The sequence below is a fragment of the Ruditapes philippinarum genome, unplaced genomic scaffold (genome assembly GCF_026571515.1).
Source record: "Ruditapes philippinarum isolate M1 unplaced genomic scaffold, ASM2657151v2 ctg12151_1_1_1_1, whole genome shotgun sequence".
In the NCBI taxonomy this organism is placed as follows: Eukaryota; Metazoa; Mollusca; class Bivalvia; order Venerida; family Veneridae; genus Ruditapes; species Ruditapes philippinarum.
In genome coordinates this window covers 17,265-43,022 of record NW_026856123.1, presented here as the reverse complement: position 1 = coordinate 43,022, position 25,758 = coordinate 17,265, and the positions used below count along the sequence as shown (strand labels likewise).

The following is a 25,758-nucleotide window of genomic DNA, read 5'->3' as shown; positions in this document are numbered from 1 at the left end:
ACTGAAGTTAAAGTACGAGACAACCCTTTTTACAGCCTGCCACAACCCAGCACTTGACAACCATGGCTGTTGTGAAGTATAAAAATTTCTGGAAAACCAAAAAGTTGATCCCCTCCGGGAACGTAAATCACAACAAAATTTCTAAGAAATTGAGATCGGTTTTTGATGAGTCTGTACATGAGGGATACCCCCTGAGTAATTTGCAACATCACTTTACCCCCAACACGGGCTTGAGCGGTACTCAATTCTCAACACTTTAATAGTTGCTTGCCATCAATGATCCCGAAGGACCAGAAAGAATATTAACCCAACACTAAAGTTGAAGTTACGGGGCAAGTTTTTACAGCTTCCAAACACAGCTGTACAAAGTCTTGCGGTGTTCCACCAAAATTAAAGCCTTTGGAGGCGATAGAATTAAAACAAATATAATTATGGAAAGAATCGGTTGTATTGGGAACAGAGTATATTTTGGCAGCTCTATAGTTTTATTAAGATAAAATTTTTTAATCTCCGTGCATAAATCACCTTATTGCCCGAGGGGATAAAAAATTGAAAAAGAAGAATTGGCCAAATAAATGATATCGACCAAAGCATTTAAAAGTCCCAATTTGAGATTTTACACCCAAAAATGTATCCATACAATTACCAAAGAATATTCACACAACAGAATTTGCAAGATGAGGCTGTTTATCTTGTCTTTGTTTTAGGGGACAAATCTTGATTGATGTAAAATAACATTATTTCTACATGCACAATGAGTTAACAACAAAGCTGTTTCCCACCTTCCAAACACTTAGACATTACAGCAGTAAGGGTATATAAAATCTGCGTGATAACTTTTTACGAATCATACACACTTGAAAGGTATCGCAATTATTTTTCCGTTTTTCTGTAATATCACAAAAGAAATTCATTCGTTGTAAACATGCGTGCTTTAGATAATCACCTACGTAGCTCAATAGGGAGAGAATTTGATTAATGAGTAATAAAGGGGTGGCTAGTTTGATCCTTAGAAGAGAAGTAATTTTTCCATGGCAATTGATACTGGATATTGAGTCTACTGGCCATTTGTCTCTCATCTGTGATTAGGAAATTATATTTGATTAGTTAATAGTTTAAATTGTTTTTTTTCTGATTAGTAATCCGGGAAAGCCGGTTAGGTTGATCAAACGCTAAGATATGACAAAATAATTATGTAAGATTGGCATAAAAACCAACCAACCAGCAAGCCTGTCAGCCAGACAACCAGCCAGGCAGGTAATCAACAAACAAACAAACAAACAGACATATTACAGATGCAAATGTCTGTAAGTATAGTTATAACAGAAAAGTTAAAGCGGCAGCATGAAGTCGAAAAATTCCGTCATGTGCTATTTGACATATTGTATTTTCTTTTTTTTATTTCGTGTTTTCGAAATGTTGAATTTTCACTGTGGAAAAGAGAACACACTACTAAATGTAAAACTCCGTTATACCCCAAATCCCCAACCCCCTTTTTAAAAATTTAAAAAAAATGTGAGTTTGAAAAAAGTGTTGGTTTTCCCGGGTTTTGGGTTTTTAAATTTAAAACATAAATGGTAATATTTGATAAAATTTTTATTCCCTTTTCAAAAATGGGTGTTTCACTTCCCTTTGTTTCTTGAAACATTATGAAGATAAAATTTTATGAAAGCTGTGATTACATATGCTGATATTGTTCCTTCCATACAAATAGCTGCAATGTGTATCTACAAAATCAACATTTAAGGAAATATTTCTCAATTTCAAATGTTACCTTACATTACAAAGAGTTTTCACTCAACAGAATTTGTAAGACTTAGATTTTCATATTGTCAGTATTTGGGGACAAATCTGATTGATAAATAACATGTTTCATATATAACAAAAAGAACAGACAAGGTTTTTCACTTTCCAAACTACGTTCAAATACATACAAAAGTTTTTACAATCCTGATATGTGATATTTATCGTTCATCAAACACACTTCAAAGGTATTCATTAAAGTGTAAATCAAATGATTAAAATTTATTTGCTGAAATTGATCAATATTGTCCATTGCCACCAGTAAAGAGCCAAGACAGCTTGTATATTATGCGTGCAGAATGTACCACCGCCGGTATTCAACCTTCTAAATCCGAGTATTTCTTAGAAAAATAAATAAATAAATAAATAAATAAATAAATAAAACAAACAACACCCTCGCAACCCAAATAAAAACAACAACAACATAAACAAAAAAAGCAGCAGAAAAACCTAAAACAAAAAACCAAAAACTACTGACATCCACATCTAAGAGAAGTAACAAAAACAAGTTTATGTACTTTGATAAACCGCATACAAAACATTTGACAATATTTCTATAGGCCAAGTATCGAGAATGTCACTTTTTTGACAATGGGTAAGAAAGTGAACGCACCCCCCTCAAAAAATTTTTAATTAGAAAAACACATCCAGATAAGAAACATAAGTAACGTAGCTCTGAACAACGCAGATAATGTTTGGATAAAATCCTATGCACTGAACTCACTACAGGAACGGTCTAAAGCAGCATGTTCCATGTAAAAAATAATTATCTAATACTAAAATACAAACTTGTTGATGTAAACAAATTCACAGTTTTGCCCGTCTTGGTGTAAGGTATTGCCATTGTGTGTTCGGCAGTTTTACGTGAACAACTATCATATGATATGCTTGATGGCGGTGGTGTATACTGTACTGATCAAGGAAAGTAAATGACAAGGACAGTTCCTTCCCCTGACGCTTTGATACCCGTAGTAACTTGTCAGTCAAAATAACTCTAAAATGTTGCAAATGAATTACTCCATATAGCTCCCCATATTGGTCCTTCTGTCGAAAGTAGGTCAGACAAGTTGTCATTTCTTTCCCTACGTTTGAGAGTAATTAATTATTACACTAATTATTCCCTTTATTGAACAAATGAGACCAATTAGCTTTTACTTTGTCAAATGCCAGACGATAATTAAGAATTATGAACTATTGTGTACAAAAGAAAATCAGATGAAAAAAATTATGGAACAATAAAAGGAGATCGAGGTATCTCATTCACAAATGAAACAATTTTTTTATTAACTCTTGACTTCCGGTAAATACACAGGCTATGCAACTAAACAAAGCTTAAACCAGGTTTACTCCTCATATATACGCGAAACAACGCAGTTTCGACCCCTCCCCCCTTTGTGGCCTCAAACAGTAAAAAAGGCCCTATTTAGGGCACAAACACTGTTTATGTTCGAGAAATGATAACAAAAAAGTGATCACCTTTCTATTTTTTTATCAAAAAGGTACACCAGGGAGTTGCCAGAAAGGGGATATACCCCCTTCTGTATCGGGGTTTGAAGGGTTGAGCAGTCCCCTCATCGCCAAGAAAAGTTTGGACATGTGACAGGCTAAAATTTACCTCAGGTCGATCGTAACGTAACGTGTAGCCAACGCTGAAAAGCCTTTTACTCTGCCTCAATCCATTAAGAAGTTGCAGCACTTTGTTTTGTTTTGATGAGTAAAACAGTGCAAAATAATGATTTTTGGCAAATTTGAGACGTCCCACCGTTGCCATCGTAACAGGAAATTTAAGATTGAGCATGCTGTTACAGAGGCTATATGGTCAGGTTAACAATTGTGCCAAGTTTCATTAATATTGAATCATTTCTCATAGTTTCATAGCAGTTTGAACTTGTAACAGGAGGCTTTTCAATGAAAACGGCCATTTTTTACAATGTGCTAATGCGGTAAAGGGTTAAAAACCTTTTTTTCAAAGATACAAGTTGCATATTTACTTGCTACAAAGTTTTCGGTTTAAGAAGAGTATGGTACAAACATATTATTTTGAAAAGAAAGTACAAGAATGTTTATGTTATGTAAATAGAGGAAAATTTTACTCCGTCTTATCTTAACATAACAAGATATGTTTGTAAAACATGTATGCCCCCTATCAGCAGCCAATTAGTCATGTGATAAGGTTATTATGCATGACTTCTGACCCAGTGATCAAACAATTAATAAGGGTTATCAAGTATCTACTGGTCATGACCTTAACCTTTGACCCCTTGACCCAAAACTCAATAGGGGTCATCTGCTAGTCACGACCAATCATCATACAAAGTTTGAAGTTCCTAGGCCTAAGCGTTTTTAGTTAATTGATCAGAAACCGTTTTTACCTACAAGGTCAATGTGACCTTGACCTTTGACCACTTGACCCAAAATCAATAGGTCATCTGCTGGTCATGACCAATCACTATACCAAGTTTGAAGTTCCTAGGCCTAAGGGTTCTTTAGTTATTGATCGGAAACCGTTTTAACTTACATGGTCAATGTGACCTTGACCTTTGACCCTAAAATCACTAGGGGTCATCTGCTGCTCATGACCAATCACCATACCAAGTTTGAAGTTCCTAGGCCGAAGCGTTCTTTAATTATTGATCAGAAACCGTTTTTTACTTACAATTTCAATGTGACCTTGACCTTTGACCCCTTGATCCCAAAATCAATAGGGGTAATCTGCTGGTCATGACAAATCACCATGCCAAGTTTGAAGTTCCTAGGCCTAAGCGTTCTTAAGTTATTGATCAGAAAACCGTTTTTACTTACAAGGTCAATGTGACCTTGACCTTTGACCCTTGACCCAGAACTCAATAGGGGTCATCTGCTGGTCACGAACAATCAATCATACAAAAGTTTGAAGTTCCTAGGCCTAAGCGTTTTTTAGTTAATTGATCGGAAACCGTTTTACCTACAAGGTCAATGTGACCTTGACCTTTGACCCCTTGACCCCAAAATCAAAAAGGTCATCTGCTGGTCATGACCAATCACCATACCAAGTTTGAAGTTCCTAGGCCTAAGGGTTCTTAAGTTATTGATTGGAAAGCATTTTTACCTACAAGGTCAATGTGACCTTGCCCTTTTGACCCCTTAACCCCAATATCAATAGGGGTCATCTGCTGGTCATGACCAATCACCATACCAAGTTTGAAGTTCCTAGGCCTAAGGGTTCTTTAGTTATTGATCGGAAACCGTTTTTACCTAAGAGGTCCAATGCGACCTTGACCTTTGACCCCTTGACCCCAAAATCAATAGGGGTCATCTACTGATCATGACCTATCACCATATCAAGTTTGAAGTCCCTAGGCCTAAGGGTTCTTTTGTTATTGATCGGAAACCGTTTTTACCCAAGAGGTCAATGTGACCTTGACCTTTGACCCCTTAACCCCAAATCAATAGGGGTCATCTGCTGGTCATAACCAATCACCATTACCAACTTTGAAGTTCCTAGGCCTTTAAAGTTCTTTAGTTATTGATCGGAAACCGTTTTTGCTTACAAGGTCAATGTGACCTTGACCTTTGACCCCTTGAACCCAAAATCAATAGGGGTCATCTACTGATCATGACCAATCACCATACCAAGTTTGAAGTTCCTAGGCCTTAAAGTTCTTTAGTTATTGATCGGAAACCGTTTTTTCCTTACAAGGTCAATGTGACATTGACCTTTGACCCCCCTTGACCCCAAAAATCAATAGGGGTCATCTACTGATCATGACCAATCACCATACCAAGTTTGAAGTTCCTAGGCCTAAAGGTTCTTTAGTTATTGATCGGAAACCGTTTTTCTTACAAGGTCAATGTGACCTTGACCTTTGACCCCTTGACCCCAAAATCAATAGGGGTCATCTACTAATCATGACCAATCACCATACCAAGTTTGAAGTTCCTAGGCCTTAAGGTTCTTTAGTTATTGATCGGAAACCGTTTTTCCTTACAAGGTCAATGTGACCTTGACCTTTGACCCCCTTGACCCCAAAATCAATAGGGGTCATCTACTGATCATGACCAATCACCATACCAAGTTTGAAGTTCCTAGGCCTTAAGGTTCTTTAGTTATTGATCGGAAACCGTTTTTGCTTACAAAGGTCAATGTGACCTTGACCTTTGACCCCTTAGACCCCAAAATCAATAGGGGTCATCTACTGATCATGACCAATCACCATACCAAGTTTGAAGTTCCTAGGCCTTAAGGTTCTTTAGTTATTGATCGGAAACCGTTTTTGCTTACAAGGTCAATGTGACCTTGACCTTTGACCCCTTGACCCCAAAATCAATAGGGGTCATCTACTTGTCATGACCAATCACCATACCAAGTTTGAAGTTCCTAGGCCTAAGGGTTCTTTAGTTATCACTCGGAAACCATTTGGTCTACGGACCGACGGACCGAGAAACCGACGGACCGACGGACCGACAAGTGCAAAGCAATATACCCCCTTTTCTTCGAAATGGGGGCATAAAAATACAACAAAAAAACCCAAAAATTAATTTCCCTCTGTTTCAACAACAACACCAAACAACAACAACAAGCAGCAGCAATATCACCATTTTATATGCATAAATGTAAGAACAACATACATTTGTATATACACAAGAGCGATCAGTAATCACATGTGTCGCCTCATGATGGCCAATTTCATGTTGGGACAAATTTTGTGACAGACGGACAGACAGACAGACGGACAGTGCACAACTAGACTTGGTACTGATCATTCCTGTAAAGTTTGGATGAAATTGCACCAGTAGTTGATGAGGAGTAGTCCGGACAAGCTTTTGTGTATCTGGCAACACACAGAAAAAAACACCTTTTTATCAAAGGGCCATAACTTGGCCAAAAATCATTCAACCGGAAAACCCGTGCAATATGCGCAAGGACTTGAGCTACAGATCAATCCTGTAAAGTTTCATTGAAATTGCATTAGTGGGTATAAGAGAAGTAGTCCGGACAAACTTTAAAAATAAAAATTATTAAAGGGCCATAACTCTGACAAAAATCATTGAACCAGAAAATGCTGACAATATGACACAACTAGACTTAGTACTGATCTTTCCTGTAAATTTGAATGAAATTGCACCAGTAGTTTTTGAGGAGTAAGGTCCGGACAAAGTTTTGTGGTACGGACAGACGGACAGACAGGACGGGACAGACGGACAGGCAGACGACGAAGAAGTGGATCCCTATATGTCGCTATACTCTCTTAGAAGCGACACAAAAATCAACATTTTAACCCTTACTTCAAAAATTTTGTGAAAAAATGGCTGTTTTCATTTGAAAAGTCTCCCAGTTACCAAGTTCGAAATTGCTATAATCTATAAAAAACTCGCTTTCAAAACTAATCAAACTTGGCACAAATGTTGACTGAGACCCATTGCCTTATGCAAGCAAACAATGCTCAAGGCCTTAAATTTTCTGTTACCATAAAAATGGCAAACGGGGGACAATCTCAAAATTGCCAAAAATCACTATTTTGGCGTTTGGATTTTTTCCAAATAAAAATTAAATTTCAAAGTGCTGCAACTTCTCAATGAATTGAAATAGAGTCAAATGCTTTCAGCGTTGAGTACACGTTACCTTATGATCAATCTGGGTTCATTTACAGCCTCTCACAAGTCCAAAATTTTTCTTGGTCGATGAGGGGGACTCCCCCCCCCTTCAAATCCCCCAAACAGGGAAGGGGGCACATTCCCCTTTGGCAACCCCCCCTGGATGTATCTTTTTGGTTGGGGGGACCGCGCCGCGAAAAAGAGGTCACCTTTTTTTAACAACATTTCTCAAAACAAAAACAAGTATTTGGGGCCTAAAATAAGGCATTTTTTATCATTCATTTGAGACAACAAAAAAGGGGGGGGGCGTGAAAAAGGCGTTTAAAAGGCGTGTATATGAAGAGTAATGGGTTAAGGAAATATTTTCCTGAATTACATCGAAGGAAGCAAAGTAAACAGGGAAATGTACATTTATGTATATACTTTATTTTAATTTTGCTTTTAAATATAGATTCTTCAAGTTTGGAACAGACACTTTTTAAACTTAACGTTACTTTTTACAAAATTATTTCTAAATTCTTACTTTAATAAATAAGAACTTTGCTAACCGTTCAGCGTTGACTGGTGAGCCTTTAACTGAACACAATATTTTTTCTGCAAAAGAAGCAAATATGTGGTTCAAAATGGTTGAAGAAATTTAAATGTAAAAACTTTTTAAGATGCTTAACACCTGATGAAAAGTGATATGAATTTGAGAAAATGTTTGATAAAAGGTGTGTTAAACGTTAACGAAATAGCATCTTTACTTCCATACAAAAATTACTCAATCAGTATAATTGTACTTATTGCAAAATGTCAAAAATAAATAAATAAATAAATAATAAAAATTATAAAAAAGAAAAAATAACCTTTGAAAAAAACTGTACGAGTATTAAAAAAGAGATTTTGAAAAACATTCGCAATTTAAGGCTTGATGGACCTTTACCAAATGGTATAAATGAGGTTATAAAGCTATATACAAATATGATATAATTTCATATTAATTCATGGACTTCATAATAAATTTAGCATTACGCGCATGTTTCCGTTTTGTTCGTACATCGTGTAGTGATGTAAACATGTAAAGTTTGAAACTAATTGTATGTCTTGAAGTGTAAATACAAGTACATACTAGATTTAGATATTATGCATCGAGCGCTGTTTAAATCAGATTTTCTATAGAATTTCCCATCCCTTTTTATATATAGGCTTGTTCTATTTGGAAAAGATGGACGCCATCGTTATTATTGTTATTATTGATAAAATTTCAAGTTCCTTTGATAACCGTAATACTTCAAGCATTTCAACTTAAAGTTGAATTATCTTTTGCCTTTTTATCCTTTGGAAGTTTAAAAAATAATAGTGATTTCCTTTCATTTGCATGGAATTGAAAATATTACTATATTTACAATTTGCTACATTAACGACACAGTTAATCCAATTAAGCGTTACTTTTTCAGTTGTTTAACATCTAACATACATGCTGTAAAGCCATTATTAAAACATTGTTTTAACACATGTTTGATGTTTCAAAAAGAGGTAAAAACTGTAGAATTCTAAGGTATAATTTACTTTCAATGCTAGAATCTTAACGAAACTGTGCTTATATCAAGTTAACTTTTCTATGAGAGCATACACATCCTCTAATATTCCAGTGCATCATAATAATGAAAAAGGACCAAACTACTAATGTATTTTATTTTCCCACTGAACAGTTATTCCGCTGAAATACACGTTTTACCAATCTCTTCTACAATATGTTAACTGTAAATCATTTTTATATATTTATCAATTTTAGATCAGGTTTTGAATAATGATGCGCCTAGTTTTACTCAGTGTTATCTCAGTCTTTTTATTGGTGGATTACGCTAAAGCTGGTACGTATTATCGGTAATAACTTAGTGAAAATTGATTTGCATAATAATTGGCATATTAAGCATATTTTTTTGCATTCATAAATAAGATGAATTAAACGCTTTAAATGATATAATATAAGACAAGCATTGTCTCTTATAAAGTCTTCAGACTTGCAAAGTCTGTAATTTTTAATTTTCCCCTTATTGTCCATTATATTTTCAATTATGCAAAGTCTGTTACTTTCACTTGTCTTGCATTTCCTTAATTATTTCCGAGTAATCACTAAATTGCAGATTTGGTATGTCACCACTGGACTGCAGAAGATAGCGCAGCGATGCCCCTAATTAGTACAATAGCGGATCAAAGGCAACAGTGCGAAGATGTCTTAGGCTATACGTTTACACAAGGAAACAATGAAGAGTATCCAGGATGTGGGGAATGTTGGTGTTGTAAACCATTAGGTATATTAACTTAAAATGTGTTTTCAGATTTATGTATTTATTTAGTTTTATATGGCTCACTTAATTTATTTCATTTTTTAAAAATTCACGCAATAAAGATAGATAAACAGTCTAACCAGCATGCAATTCTTCAGCTAGTGTCCGGTGTACAGACTTTAGAATGTCGTAAATAACCATATGTTTTGTACCAAATTATTTATCTGAGGAATTGAAGGGTTTAAGCATTATTTTTGTAGTAGTCAGATATGTTTTTTCTCTTATTGTCCATTATATTTTTCAGTTATGCAAAGTCTGTAACTTTCATTTGTCTTGTATTTCCTTAATTATTTCCGAGTAATCACTAAATTGCAGATTTGGTATGTCACCACTGGACTGAAGAAGATAGTGCAGCGATGCCCAACCTGGTACAATAGAGGATCAAAGGCAACATTGCGAAGATGTCTTAGGCTATACGTTTACACAAGAAAAATGAATAGTACCCAGGATGTGGGGAATGCTGGTGTTGTAAACCAAAAGGTATATTGATTAAAAATGGCTTTTGACGTAGGTAGTTATTTAAGTGATATTTGACAGACTAAACTACATTCATTTCTTTAAAGTTTTAACAACCAAATGATCTAACTGAAGAATTGAAGGGTTTCTTTATATGTCGTTTACGGTAAGTATTTTCTTGCCCCCCCTTTTCTCTTCCCCCTTTTAGCGCTTGCATTCCATGCCCCTTTAATTCCCATTTTGGCCACTTTTGTTTGGTATTGTTTTAATTCATGCTATCTCTCCCCTTCTTATGCCGCCCTTTTTTCCACTCCTGATCCTGGTTTGGTGCCGTCTGGGTGCGCTGCTGTTGTGGCTTGGACTTGTCCGTGCTTGCGTCCTGTGAACGTTGAATTTGCCTTGTTGATCTTTATTTGATTTTTAAGTTATATTTATTGAGTTGTCAGTGATGCTACTTCTCTTATTGTCCATTATAATTTTTTTCAGACATGCAAAGTCTTCAATTTTAACTTGTCATGCATTTCTTTAATTATTTCCGGAATAATCATTACATTACAGATTAAGTATGTCACCACTGGACTGAAGAAGACGCCGCATCGATGCCCGAATTTAGTACAATAGAGGATCAAAGGAAACATTGCGAAGATGTCTTAGGCTATACGTTTACACAAGGGGATAATTATTTCTACCCAAAATGTGAGACATGCTGGTGTTGTAAGCCAGAAAGGTATAACTCATTTTTCCATCATTGATACTGTATTCCTAGAAACTTTCGCGGAAACAATATTTCGCTTTTCCATAAGGATGGCGTTTATGCGGAGATAAACTTTCGCGAAATCATAGTGACCGCAAATTTCGCGAATATTCAGTCGCTAGGGGTACAAAGCATACATAAAAGATTTAAAAGATTTTAAAATCATTTTTGAGGTATCAAAAATATAGGAATTCGTTTTTACATTTCATGTTTGTATTGTTCATTATACTGTTCAAGTGTTTTATGCATTGGTAGCTTTTTGTTTGTTATTTTGCAGTACACCTTGAGATGGCTACTTCACTCAAAGAGCAAACACAATTTTCTAGACGGAATAGTTGAGTTGATTGTATTTATCAAAGTGTTAATCATGCTCTTTAATAAATGATTAAAATTTATTTGCTGAAATTGATCAATTGCCACCTGTATATAGCCAATAAAAAACAACAACAACAACAAAACACACACACACACACACACACAAAACAAAAACCAAAACCTATTGCACATTCAGACTAGTAAAAAATAAGAACTTTATTGTACTTTGATAAACCGCATACAAAACATCTGGACAATATTTTTATAGGCCAAGTATCTAGAATGTCACCTTTTGACAATTAACAGTAAAAAAGTGAATGCTACCCCGCCCCAGTTATAATATCTTATATGCGAAAACCCCATCCAGATTAGAAAAATATTAAGTAACGTAAGTCTGAACAACGCAGATAATGTTCGCACTGAACTCACTACAGGAACAGTCTAAAGCTAAAGCAGCATGTTACATGTAATAGTTAATTATCTTACACTTAAAGACAAACTTGTTGATGTAAAAAACTAGAAATGTGTCGTCACTCCACGGATGCCCCCGCATGCAGCCAAAATTTCAGATGTTATAATATTTAGTTCCAAATTTGTTTGCACAAATTATTTTTTTCATTTTAAGTTCAAAGCCCTTAAAACTATTTAATGTTAACACAAACCATTTTTAAACAAAGTTCAAGGCACTGAAACTATTCAGTGTTAACCTTTTGTAAATTTCATATTGCAATATAATAATAGCCAAATTAATGACTACATACATTTCTACAAAAATATGAGTTCTGAAACTGGAAATTCTAAATTTTTCCAACATTCAAGGGAGAAACTTTGTCCAAAATCATTGAACCAAAACCAAATTTAAGCTTGAATTTCTTATTCCTAAGATGCATCTATATGTAAAATTTGAGTTGAATGTGTACAACCATTGGGGAAATAATGAACGGACACTTAAATTTCTGTCTTTTTTTTCAAAGTACAAGAGGGTTAACTCTGTCCACTATCATCAAACCATTACCAAATTGAAAATTGACCAATGCATTCTTATGACATATCCATATCTTTAATTTGAGTTGAATAAGTACAACTGTTGGGGAGATAATGAATGGGAACTGAAAATTTCATATTATTTTCAAAGTGAAAGGGACACAATCCTGCCAAAAATCATCAAACCATGACCAAATTTGAACTTGACCTGCTCATTTCTTTGAAATATGCATACGTCAAATTTGAGTTGAATATGTAACACTGTTGGGGAGATAATGAACAGAAACTGTAAATTTCATATTATTTTCAAAGTGAAAGGGACTTAACTCTGCAAAAAAACAAAAACATTAAACCTTGACCAAATTCAAATTAGGCATGCGCATTTATTTAACATTTCAATATGTCAAATTTGAGTTGAATGTGTAATACTGTTGGGGAGATAATGAACGCAAACTGAAAATTTCATATTATATTTTGAAAGTAAAAGGGGCATAATTCTGCCAAAAATCACCATGACCAAATTTGATCTTGACCTGTGCATTCCTTTGACGTATGCATATGTCAAATTTGAGTTGAATGTGTAATACTGTTTGGGAGATAATGAACGGAAACGGAAAATTTCATATTATTTTCAAAGTAAAAGGGGCATTACTCTACCAAGAAGCGTCAAACCATGACCAAATTTGATCTTCACTTGTATTTTCTAATGACATATCCATTTGTCAAGTTTAATTTTAATGTGTAATACCGTTAGGGTGATTATGAACGGAAACTGAAAATTACATATTATTTTCATAGTAAAAGGTGCATAACTCTGCCAAAAAATCGTCAAACCATGACCAAATTCGAACTTGACCTGTATTCTCTTATGACATATGCATATGTCAAGTTTGAGTTGAATGTGTGCAACCGTTACTAAGATAATGAACGAAAACTGAAAATTTCATATTATTTTAATAGTAAAAGGGGCATAACTCTGCAAAAAATCATCAAACCATGACCAAATTCGAACTTGACCTGTATTTTCTCATGACATATCCATATGCCAAATTTGAGTTGAATGTGTGCAACCGTTACTAAGATAATGAACGGAAACTGATGATGATGGAATGACGGAGGGACGGAATGACGGAAAGACGGAATGACGGAACAGGGTAACACTATATGCCCCAGCCATTATATGACGGGGGGCATAAAAATCACAGTTTTGCCCGTCTTGATGTAAGGTATTGCTATTGTGTGTTTGGCAGTTTTACGTGAACAACTACCATATGATATGCTTGATGGCGGTGGTGTATACTTTATTGATCAAGGGAAGTAAATGTTGAGGAGAGTTTGTTACGTTAGTCTCTAGTTCCTTCCCCTGACGCTTTGATATCCGTCGTTAATCAGGCTTGGCATTATAATAATAAGTTTAAGCTTTGATTAACTAATTCAATTAAAATAACTCTAAAATGTTGCAAATGAATGACTCCATATAGCTCCCCATATTGGTCTTTCTGTCGAAAGTAGGTCGTATAAGTAGGAGACAAGCTGTCATTTCTTTCCCTAAGTATGAGAGTAATTAATTATTACACTAATTATTCTCTTTATTGAACAAATGAGACCAATTTGCTTTTACATTGTCAAATGCCAGACGATAATTAAGATTTATGAACTATTGTGTACAAAAGAAAATCAGATGAAGAAAATTATAAAACAATAAAAGGAGATCGAGGAGTCTCATTCACAATTGTAGACAATTTTTGTGTCGCCTTGAAAAAGGCGACATAAAGGGGTTACTTTTGTTGGCGGCGTCAGCGGTGTCGGCGACGGTGTCGGCGTCTCCTTAAGCTTGTCCGGAGCATAAGTCAGGCATTATAAGTCGGATTGACTTCCAACTTGGTATGCATGCTTCTTATAGTGATCCAAAGTGCAGTGCACTAGAACATGTACTCTGCACTTCTTAATTTCCCTTTGTTAATTTTCATACTTTATTTTTGTCCAGGCCATTTCTCATAAAGTATAAAAGCTATGGTTTTTAAACTTCATAGGATGTTAGATCACATTGAGAACAAGTGCAGTGAACTACTGACATGTTCATGTGTATATATTTTTTTTGTTATTTTATTATTTCTTTTTTTTTTTTTTTTTTGGGGGGGGGGGGGTAGTTTGGTTCTGGGTTTTGTTGTTGTGTTTTATTATTGTTTTTTGTGCAATATTTTAGCCGATTTTAACACAATTTTTGTTACATCTCACCAATCGATACACATGACCGACTTTTTTGATACCTATTAGAAACTACTTATTTCTGTGCAAGCGACTGACTTCTTGTCCAACGTGATTTCTGAACCAGCGTTGTGAGACAAACGACCATAAGACTCATTGTCCGAGATTAATTGATTTTTCTACCGAGGACAGAAGCAGTGCGTCCTGCATTACTAATTAATCTGATTCTCTCCCTATTGAGCCAGTTCATATAAAATATGTATGTATACGAAGTTCATATAAAATATGTATGTATACGAAGAATAAATTTTCCATTGTGATCATAACGTTTTCTTTGTATGTTGAATCTCTGCTAACCATTCTCAATGTATCATTTTGTAATATTTAAAACTATTCTAGTTTCGTTTTTGAACTCAATTTTAAACAAACTTTATTTTTTTTCAGTAATTGACGCCAGTGTTTTGAACGGGCCCTACTGAAAACCGCGCTTTAGTAACTTTAAAAATAAAATTTATCCCCAAAAATAATCGTTAATTTTTAAGGATAACAAATAAAAAGGGAACGAAAATAAGTTTATCTAAAAATCTTTAAAAGTTAAAAATTGAGTATTTTTATAAAATATTTTTCCCTTAAAAAGGGAATATACACGATAGATTTTTAAGCTGTCATTTTGGAGGAAAATTTGTTAAAATTTGTTTTAAAATTAAAAAAAGGTCCCAAAAAAGTTTTTTTTATATATTGTAATACAACAATCCCGGGAAAAGCTTTTTCCCTATTAAATTATATACAAAATCTTTAAATTTCTTTACGCTACATAAAATTTTTGGGGCGATAAATTTTAATATCCCCCATACACACTTAAAAGGGAAATCTGAAAGATGTTTCTGGGTTTTAAAAATTTTTACGATGGTTTAATTCACTCTTATAATGTAGATATTTTATATGATCAATAGGGAGGAAATCTGATTTTTTGTTAGTAATTCAGGGCACACTGCATGTACCCTCACAGTTGAAGAGTTATTTCTCTAAGCCATTGATCTCAGACATTGGGTTTTATGGTCATTTGTTAGAGAAATAAGTAACTTCTAATAAGCTATCAAATATAAATAAATAAATAAAGAAAAAAAAGTAAAATATAAAAATGGGGCTCAATGTGATTTGTCAACAAATTGTGTTAAAATCGGCGTAATAATACTGACACAAAAAACTAAAATACTCCCCCCACTCCCCCTATCAAAAAAAATAAAAATTGAACAGTCACTAGCCCGCGCTATAGAAACATCAAATGGAATTATCTCCGTACAAAATCGTTAATTTCTAAGGGATAACAAATAGAAAGGAATGCAAATAATGATATCTAGAATCATTTATGTCCAATAAGTATTGTTTTATTAAATATTACCTTACATTACAAAGAATAATCACACGACTTAGATTTTCATCTTGTCAGTTTTGGGAACAAATCTGATAAATATTACGAATCATACACACTTGAAAGGTATATGCAAGATGTCTCTCGTTTTGATATATCACAATGGAAAAAATATTCTTGGTATACGTACATATTTGTATGACCATTTAGCTCAATAGAGAGAGAATCAGATTAATAGGTAATGCAGGGTGCACTGCTTTTGTACTCGGTCGAAGAGTAATTTTTCTTTGCCAATTGATCTAGGACATTGAGTCATATGGTCACTGGTTTAGAAATCTTGTTGGACAAGTAGTCAATCGCTTGAGGAGAAATAAGTTGTTTCTAACTAGTTATAAAAAGCTGCTTAGGTTAATATATTAAGAAATTGTGTTAAAATCGGCGTAATAATACTGAAAAGACACAAACAGACCTAAATACCTAAAAAAAACACACATACAGAAACAAAAAACCACACCCCCTAAAAAACCATAACAACACAACAAAAACAACAACAAATAAACCCAAAACATATACACATGAACATGTCAGAAGCTAAAGCTTGAACAGAATAACTTACATGTTATTAATCATTCCGGAAGAGGAAATTGCAAATTCGTTTTGAGTTTTGAACATTTGTATATATGTATACCTATACGGCGGTCGTAGCAAACGCATTCATTATAGAACATTAATGTTGTAACTTTGATTTAATATGGCGATAATGAAAGTGATCACATTCATTCTTTACAAACTGTTGTTTCACTGTCCCTTTGTTTCTTGAAACATAATGAAGATAAAAGCCTTATGAAAGCTGCGGTTACATATGCTGATTATGTTTGATTCCCTATAAATAGCTGGAAGTGTTAATACAAAATCAACGTTTTAGGAAATATTTCCAAATTCTAGCGAAAGATACAAAGTAACAAGGTATGTACAACTATGTTTTTATTTATTGTATATTTCATGTTTTAAAATTTGTTTCGACTAAACGCTATTAAACTGAATTTACTTCTTTTTCGAAATTGTGTAGTTAATTCAATGTTAATCAGTGGAATTTTGTTAAAAGTTCAGCGTAAACTATTAAAATAATTAGAAACTTCATTGGTGTGATTTCAGAAGATTTGAATGATCTTGTTTTGATTTAAAGAAGGATTGAGTTGAAGTTTATATTGTGATATCCAACGACTAGCTAAACACAGTTTAAGAAATTAATATAAATCTTTAAAAAAGGGGCAAATATGTGTTTCAAAATGTTGTAAAAATAGATGTAGAATATTTAAGATGTTTAACGCTTGTAGAAGTGAATAATGTGAATGTGAAATGATTTGAGATAAAAGTAGCAAAACGTAAACACAATTTTATTTTGATGTACAAAATACTAAATCAAAATAACTGCATTTATTGCAAAGTGCTAAACAATTAAAAATATAATGATGATAATTATAGAACTGAAATGATCTAAGTACGTAAAGTTTGCAACTGAGTGTATGCTAAGAAGTGAGTTGAGACATTCGCAAAAATATTGTACATTTTATTAAATAATAATTCAGATTTAAGGACATTTCCTTTATTATTATTTTGATTTAAACGAGGTTTATGAATATTATAACATCGGAAGAAGCTGAAAGAAAAGTGGCTTCCCGTTGATATACCCAAGCAATGTACATGTAATTAATTTGATCAAATTTGCTTACTCCCTTCTTTCATAGATTTTGATTGATTGTGTATACACATTATCAAAATAGGTAACACATATTCGAATTAGGTAACATCCTAAGCATTCCTATAAAATCTATTAGCAGCTATTCAACTGTTTATCGACCTACGTCTAAATATTTGCTTTAATTTTTTTTGAAATTTTATTTCACTGTTATTTTCATATGCCCGTGCGTAGTAGTGAATTAGTAGATACGCAATTGAATTAAGATATTTAAAACCAGCCAGGTCTATGAAAGCACGTTTGTCCATAAACTTTTCCATTCCTAAATATATATTTTACCATATAGGGATGAGGTTCTTCAATGAAAATCGGACATCAGAGTTATCATTGATACTATTTCAAGTTCCTGTGATGACAGTAATGATATAAGTTCATGTACTCAAGTTAAGGCTCATCAATTCCCGAAATAAATGTTATTGTTACGTTTCAAAAACTTTTCATGTGGATATCTTGTTACAGTTTCCAAAAATGTACTGTTTGGCGATTTAGATGAACCATCTCTTCCTTCTTATGCTATCTGGAAATTTGTAAAATTATAGTAATTAAGTATTTTACATATGAAAAAATATATTACTTTGCAACATTAAAGAAAGACACAAAATGCAGATTCAGCGCTACTTTCTTCAGTTGTTTAACATCCATCATAAATGCTCTAAAGCTATTTTTAAAACGCAATTTAAACACATTGACATTTCAAATGAAGTAAATAAATTATTTCAGAAATGTATTTGTTTTATTTTACCCACTAAATAGTCATGCCTCTGAAATACACGTTTACCAATCTCTTCTACGATGCGATGATTGTAATTCATTTTATTAATTTATAGGTCAGATATTGCATAATGATGCGCCTGGTTTTACTCACTATTACCCTAGCCGTTTTGTTGGTGGATTCCTCTCAGGCTGGTAGTGCTGGTAATTATCATAATTAGCATAATAATTAAATCAGATGAATGAAACGCTTTAAATGCTATAATATTGAGCTTTTTAGTCAGGCGTACATACTTTAATTAGAATGTCTTTAATAACCATATGTTTTGTACCAAATTATTTATCTATGGAATTGAAGGGTTTAAGTAATTTTTATTGATTTGTCATTGATGTTACTTCTCTTATTGTCCATTATAATTTTTTCAGACATGCAAAAAGTCTTCAATTTTAACTTGTCATGCATTTCTTTAATTATTTCCGGAATAATCACTAAATTACAGATTTGGTATGTCACCACTGGACTGCAGAAGACGCCGCAGCGATACCCCAACCTGCTACAATAGAGGATCAAAGGAAACTGTGCGAAGATATCTTAGGCTATACGTTTACACAAGGAAAAAATGAAGAGTATCCAGGATGTGGGGAATGCTGGTGTTGTAAACCAAAAGGTATATTGATTAAAAATGGCTTTTTGGCGTAGGTAGTTATTTAAGTAATATTTGACTGACTAAACTACATTCATTTCATTAAAAGTTTAACAACCAAATGATCTATCTGAAGAATCGATGGGTTTCTTTATTTGTCGTTTACGGTGAGTATTTTCTTGCCACCCCTTTTTTCTCTCCCACCTTTTAGCGCTTGCATTCCATGTCCCTTTAATTCCCATTTTGGCCACTTTTGTTTGGTATTGTTTTAATTCATGATATCTCTCCCCTTCTTATGCCGCCCTTTTTTCAATCCTGATCCTGGTTTGGTGCCGTCTGGGTGCGCAGCTGTTGTGGCTGGGACATGTCGGTGCTTGCGTCCTGTGAACGTTGGATTTGCCTTGTTGATCTTTATTTAACTTTTTAAGTAATATTTATTGAGTTGTCATTGATGTTACTTCTCTTATTGTCCATTATAATTTTTTCAGACATGCAAAAAGCCTTCAATTTTAACTTGTCATGCATTTCTTTAATTATTTCCGGAATAATCACTAAATTACAGATTTGGTATGTCACCACTGGACTGCAGAAGACGCCGCAGCGATACCCCAACCTGCTACAATAGAGGATCAAAGGAAACTGTGCGAAGATATCTTAGGCTATACGTTTACACAAGGAAAAAATGAAGAGTATCCAAGATGTGGGGAATGCTGGTGTTGTAAGCCAGAAAGGTATACCTCATTTTTCCATCATTGATACTGAATTCGTAGAAACTTTAGCGGAAACAATATTTCGCTTTTCCATAAGGATGGTGTTTATGCGGACATAAAATTTCGCGCAATCATAGTGATCGCAAATTTCGCGAATATTCAGTCGTTGGGGGTACAAAGCATGCATATTTCTTATATCAGATAATTTCTAGGAATACAGTATATCATTCTATTTAAGTATATATTTCCTGTATAAAGGATTTTACTATTGTTCCGCATAGAATATACATGTAGCTTTTAATTTCGTCCCGTTAATGATATATATGTAGTATTTTGCATTTTTTCAAAAAAAGATTTTAAAATCTATTTTGAGGTATCAAAATATAGGAATTCGTTTTTACATTTCATGTTTGTATATTTTATTATACTGTTCAAGTGTTTTATGCATTGGTAGCTTTTTGTTTGTTATTTTGCAGTACACCTTGAGATGGCTACTTTACTCAAAGAGCAAACACAATTTTCTAGACGAAATAGTTGAGTTGATTGTATTCATCAAAGTGTTAATCATGCTCTTTAATAAATGATTAAAATTTATTTGCTGAAATTGATCAATTGCCACCTGTATATAGCCAAGATAGCTAGCAAATTATGCGTACAGTCTGAACGACCGCCGTTATTCAACCTTTTTAATCCCAGTATTTTCTTAGAAGAAATAAATAAATGAATAAATAAATAAAATAAATAAATAAATAAATAAATAAATAATAATAATAAAAAAAATAAATCCAACAATCCCACGCAACCCATGCAAAAAAACAAACAAAAAACAAAAAACAAAAAACACACCCAAAACAAAAAACAAAACCTACTGACATGCACATTTAAGAAAAGTAACAAAAAAGAATTGTACTTTGATAAACCGCATCAAAAACATCTGGACAATATTTTTATAGGCCAAGTATCTAGAATGTCACCTTTCGACAATTAAAAGTAAAAAAGTAAATGCTACCCCCGCCCCCTCAAAATATCTTATATGCGTAAACCCCATCTAGATTAGATTAATGTTATGTTACGTAAGTCTAAACAACGCAGACAATGTTTGGATACAATCCTATGCACTGAACTCACTACAGGAACGGTCTAAAGCAGCATGTTCCATGTAAAAAAATAATTATCTAATACTAAAATACAAACTTGCTGATGTAAAAAAATCACAGATTTGCCCGTCTTGATGTAAGGTATTGCCATTGTGTGTTCGGCAGTTTTACGTGAACAACTACCATATGATATGCTTGATGGCGGTGGTGTTAACTGTGGTGTATACTTGATCAAGGAAAGTAAATGCTGAGGAGAGTTTGTTACGTTAGTCTCTAGTTCCTTCCCCTCGTAGTAACTTATCAGTCGTTAATCAGGCTTGGCATTATAATAATAAGTCTAAGCTTTGATATACTAATTAAATTAAAATAATTCTACAATGTTGCAAATGAATGTCTCAATATAGCTTCCCATATTGGTCCTTCTGTCGAAGGTAGGTCGCATAAGTTGGAGGCAAGTTGTCATTTCTTTCCCATGAGAGTAATTAATTATTACACTAATTTTTCTCTCTATTGAACAAATGAGTCCAATTAGCTTTTACTTTATGTACTTTGTCAAATGCTAGACGATAATTAAGATTTATAAACTATTGTGTACAAAAGAAAATCAGATGAAGAAAATCACGGAACAATAAAAGTAGATCGAAGTATCTCATTCACAATTGAAGACAATTTTTTTTATAAAGTATTGACTTCCGGTAAAAACACGGGCTATGCAACTAAACAAGGCTTAAACCAGCTTTACTTTTAAAACACTACCTCATATATACGCGAAACAACGCACTTTCGACCCCCTCTTTGAGGCCTCAAACAGTAAAAAAAGGCCCTATTTAGGCCTCAAACACTGTTTTAGTTCGAAAAATGATGACAAAAAGTGATCATTTTTTATTTTTATAAAAAAGGTACCAGAAAGGGGATGGGCCCCCTTCTGTATCGTGGTTTGAAGGGGTGCAGCAGTCACCCTCATCGCCAAGAAAATTTTGGACATCTGACAGGCTAAAATTGACCTTAAGTCGATCGTAAGGTAACGTGTAGTCAACGCTGAAAAGCCTTTTACTGTACCTCAATCCATTGAGAAGTTGCAGCACTTTGAATTCAGTTTTGATGGGTGAAACAATGCAAAATAATGATTTTTGACAAATTTGAGACGTCTCCCCGTTGCCATCGTAAAAGGAAATTTAAGATTACAGAGGCTATGGTCCAGTTAACATTTGTGCCAAGTTTATTAGTATTGAAGCATTTATCATAGTTTCATAGCAATTTGATCTTGTAACAGGAGGCTTTTCAATGAAAACGGCCATTTTCAACAATATGCTCATGAGGTAAAGGGTTAAACGACTTTTTTCACAGATACAAGTTTCATATTACTTGCTACAAAGTTCTCGGTTTAACGTACAAACATATTATTTTGAAAAGAAAGTACCAGAATTTTTATTTTATGTAAATAGAGGAAGTTTTAATTTGTCTTATCTTAACAAAAAAAAAATACAATAATCCCCCCCCCCCCCAAAAAAAAAAAAAAAAATTCAGTTCCCTCTGTTTCAACAACCACAACAAACAAGCAACAACAACAAGAACATTTATAAACATAAAAAACAAACTATAGCTGTAAACATGAAATAGAGTGGTAGAAGTTCAAATCATCATATAAAAAGGTGAACACGAGAAGCATAAGTATAAAATTAAGTTCTGTTATTATTTGCAAAATTTCGAAATAAACACGTGAATGGTAACAGTTTTCTCAGCAACTATCTATCACAACCTCTTGATATTTGGTAAACAGCATTTACACGTGGTCCCATACCGTGGGATTTGATAACAGATCTATCTCTCATCCACTTCTTGTTCACCGACTCAGTTAAATTTTCGACATAAATGGTCAATGGTGGGGCATTTTCGTAACAGTTTTCTGAGCAACTACCTATCACAGCCTATTGATATTTGGTATACTGCATAAACACATAGTCGCATACTGTGGTATTCGATTTCAGGTTTGTCGCTCATTTTTGTCCTGTTTGCCGACTTAGTTAAATTTTCGACATTAATGGTCAATGGTAGAAACATTTCATAACATCACAGCCTCATGATATTTGGTAAACAAATGCAACCCGGTCATTTCTATCTTTGAATCATTTTTATCAAAGTCACAATGATTGCCTTGTAAGCATAATTACTACATCCGGTCAATTATTCATAGCCAAGGTTTATAATAATATTTTGACCTCCAATTTGTAAAATATAGATATATTCTTTTCATGTAATAAAGGACAAACTACGCTTATTTAATCTAATAAGTGCATTCTTTTGTCAATATTGAGATTTAAATTACAAAAATTATTATTTGATCTACTTGGTTGAATGGTAATTTTGATTGATATATACTAAAAATATCCAGACGAAAATACCCAGGTGCACAACTTCACATGCTGATCAACATTCCTGTAAAGTTTCATGACTCTAGGTCAATTACTTTTTGAGTTACGTGCGACACAAAAGTGAACGGACGGACGGACAGAAGGACGGACGGAAGGACGGACGGACAGACGGACGGACGGACGGACGGACAAGGGTAAATCTAAATGCCCGCCACTAACGTGGGGGCACAAAAATGGTAGACGATTTCAGACTTGGTTTTATTGAGTCTGTTCACGAGAGATAGTGAATTAGGATCAAGTACCTTCCTTTTTCATATCACGATATTGGATTCGTTAAGTGTTTTGCCTTTTCAATTAAAGACTTTTGCTACAGATTATTTAAGACATAGAAATAACTTAAATTAATTAAGATTTAAATGTTTTTAGAATACAATAACAAATTTAAGAAAAAATAACAGATACATGTGGGGTTGGGTCGCCTATCTCGATTTTTTATTAAAGATATACTTTGCTCAAATTTGATGTTAGAAAATATTGATGATTGCTACACAGTCTCTTTATAAATATAGAATAAACTAGTTTTAATTTCACACAAAGTATATATGTTATGTTTAAAATTCAGCACACTTAAGGTGGTCACAATATAAATATACGTGTAGTGTCCTTAAAAACTGGCAGTTTTTTTTCTGAAAAGAACAACTTGACTTGACCTGTAACAGGGAACCAGGTACCATACACAGTTTATTAATTCTTTTCAAATTTCAAATTAAACATATTCAGTAAGAATGTCATCGATTACAATAAATTTCTGTAATTAAAAATTTATCTCAAGGATGAGCATAGTATATCTTTAATATGACCTTGACGTTGCAGGACCGATCTGAAAGCACAAGCCTCTATCCACATACACTAGCATCGAGTCCCAAGACAAATTCAACATTTAAATATGAAAATAGTGACGCGACATTCATGATTTCATACAAATCAGTACCGTATGGTTGGAAATATCAGTACCGTATGGTTGGAAACATCAGCACCGTATGGTTCGAAACATCAGTACCGTATGGTTCGAAACATCAGTACCGTATAGTTCGAAACATCAGTACCGTACGTCCGTAAGTAAGTGAGTACTCGTGGCCTGAACGTGTAATATACAATTCTGAAAAGGGTGTCAGGTGTTTGAATAAGAGAACTTTCAGTCAGAGGTCAAATTTCAATTCCGTGTAGAAATTTCAGCATTTTGTCAAGCTCAACAGATTACCGTGACAAAACACAAGATCCAAATAATTTCTTTAATTGATTTTAATTTGTTTAAAAAAATATAAAATTATATTATTATTAATGATGCTTTTATTTGAAAAAGATAAACCAAATTTGATCAACTGTCGATAATTATTGCAAAAATTATCTTTAGTAAATATAATTCTTCTGCAAACATATCCTAAAAACATTATTGTCGAAAATTTTGAAGCAACGGGACAACGCCAAAATTGTTTTGATACGCTGTTTGGCTGCACTCTAAAAATAAAATTTCACAACAGACGCGTATTCTGTGTTTCTATTTCTTGCATTTTCAAAATCATATTAAGTAAAAAACTTCATTGGATTTGCAAGGAAACCATAGGCAGACACAACTGAGATAGATGTCTTCTTCCTTATAAAATATAACTAACAGGATCTGTTTTGACATCTTTGTCTTTATTATCTATGTTTCATACATCTAAAAGAAGTACACTAAAATGCAAGCGTATACTTATTGTCAATCGTTAACTTGCAATTATTTTAAAAGCTTACATAAGTAAATCGTGACATATCCAATCTAACCTCAACATTCTTATAAATTCTTTACATCAAACACAAGTGAATAACAAGAAAATGCAATCCCATCTAGCTACTTTGTTTCCTTTTAATTCACAACATGTCATGTGACTTTCTTTTATACTACTTCATGAAACAAACAGAAACGTTCCTTGTTGCTTTAGCTTTCTAAAGGTTTGGCATTCACTCTTACCAACATATTGTTTTGCCATTTCATTGAGAGACATTCCTAGATGATTAAGTTATCTATAGGTTTGGCATTCACTCTTACAAATATACAAATCAATAAATAATCTTACAATTCGTATTGTATGTTTTAATATAATCTTATCAAGAATATCTCAGGGAAGGAGTTTTTTTTAAATAAAAATGTCCACTTGTTATTTCTATTTATATTAACTCAAATGTCGGCAGACAAACAACTGACATCTAAGTTATTTCTTGAAGTATGGTTTTAATAAATTATCTCTGATTTACATGTTAACTACCTTTACCTACAAGTACATTTGGCATTCATTTTTGAAAACATTTCGTAAAGATATATAATCTGTCAAAATACAATACATCTTATGTTCTTTTGGAAATGTCAGAAGAAGGTATTTACATTATAACTTGATGTCTGCAATCCAGAAATAATTTATAAAATAAAATCAAAGGTCAAACAATCGCAAAACACAACCCCGACAATATGTAGCCTCATAGAACAATTTGAGGTACCCATAAAAGAGCACAGTAGCAAATGCAAGCTACAGAACTTGTCCCTTGCACCTGCTAGAATTTTACATTTTAATGCTTAAACGGGGTTTAGTAGAATTTGAAATCATCCGATGATGTGTTCATATAGCGGT

At 33.6% G+C, this 25,758-nt stretch overlaps 1 protein-coding gene across 3 annotated transcripts; it reads left to right on the top strand.

Annotated features, from left to right (window-relative positions):
- The first annotated feature begins 10,077 nt into the window (after nt 1-10,077).
- On the top strand, nt 10,078-20,217 carry LOC132745449 (uncharacterized). 3 transcript variants are annotated; one of them, XM_060734379.1, is made up of 5 exons: nt 16,699-16,765; nt 18,386-18,473; nt 18,770-18,937; nt 19,476-19,644; nt 20,100-20,217. In XM_060734379.1, the coding sequence occupies exons 2-5, from the start codon at nt 18,401-18,403 to the stop codon at nt 20,107-20,109; spliced, it is 420 nt and encodes a 139-aa protein (XP_060590362.1). In that variant the 5' UTR covers nt 16,699-16,765; nt 18,386-18,400; the 3' UTR covers nt 20,110-20,217. The 3 variants fall into 3 exon arrangements, 2 of the variants coding, with proteins under 2 accessions (XP_060590362.1, XP_060590363.1); XM_060734380.1 differs by having other exon boundaries at nt 16,704-16,765; nt 18,386-18,464; XR_009627841.1 differs by lacking the exons at nt 16,699-16,765; nt 18,386-18,473 and adding an exon at nt 10,078-10,190.
- The last annotated feature ends 5,541 nt before the right edge of the window (nt 20,218-25,758 follow it).

Coding starts and splice junctions, on each gene's coding strand:
- LOC132745449 (XM_060734379.1), top strand. CDS start 18,401: ATGATGCGCCTGGTTTTACTCACTATTACCCTAGCCGTTTTGTTGGTG. Junction 18,474..18,769: donor CTCTCAGGCTGGTAGTGCTG/GTAATTATCATA, acceptor ACTAAATTACAG/ATTTGGTATGTCACCACTGG. Junction 18,938..19,475: donor CTGGTGTTGTAAACCAAAAG/GTATATTGATTA, acceptor ACTAAATTACAG/ATTTGGTATGTCACCACTGG.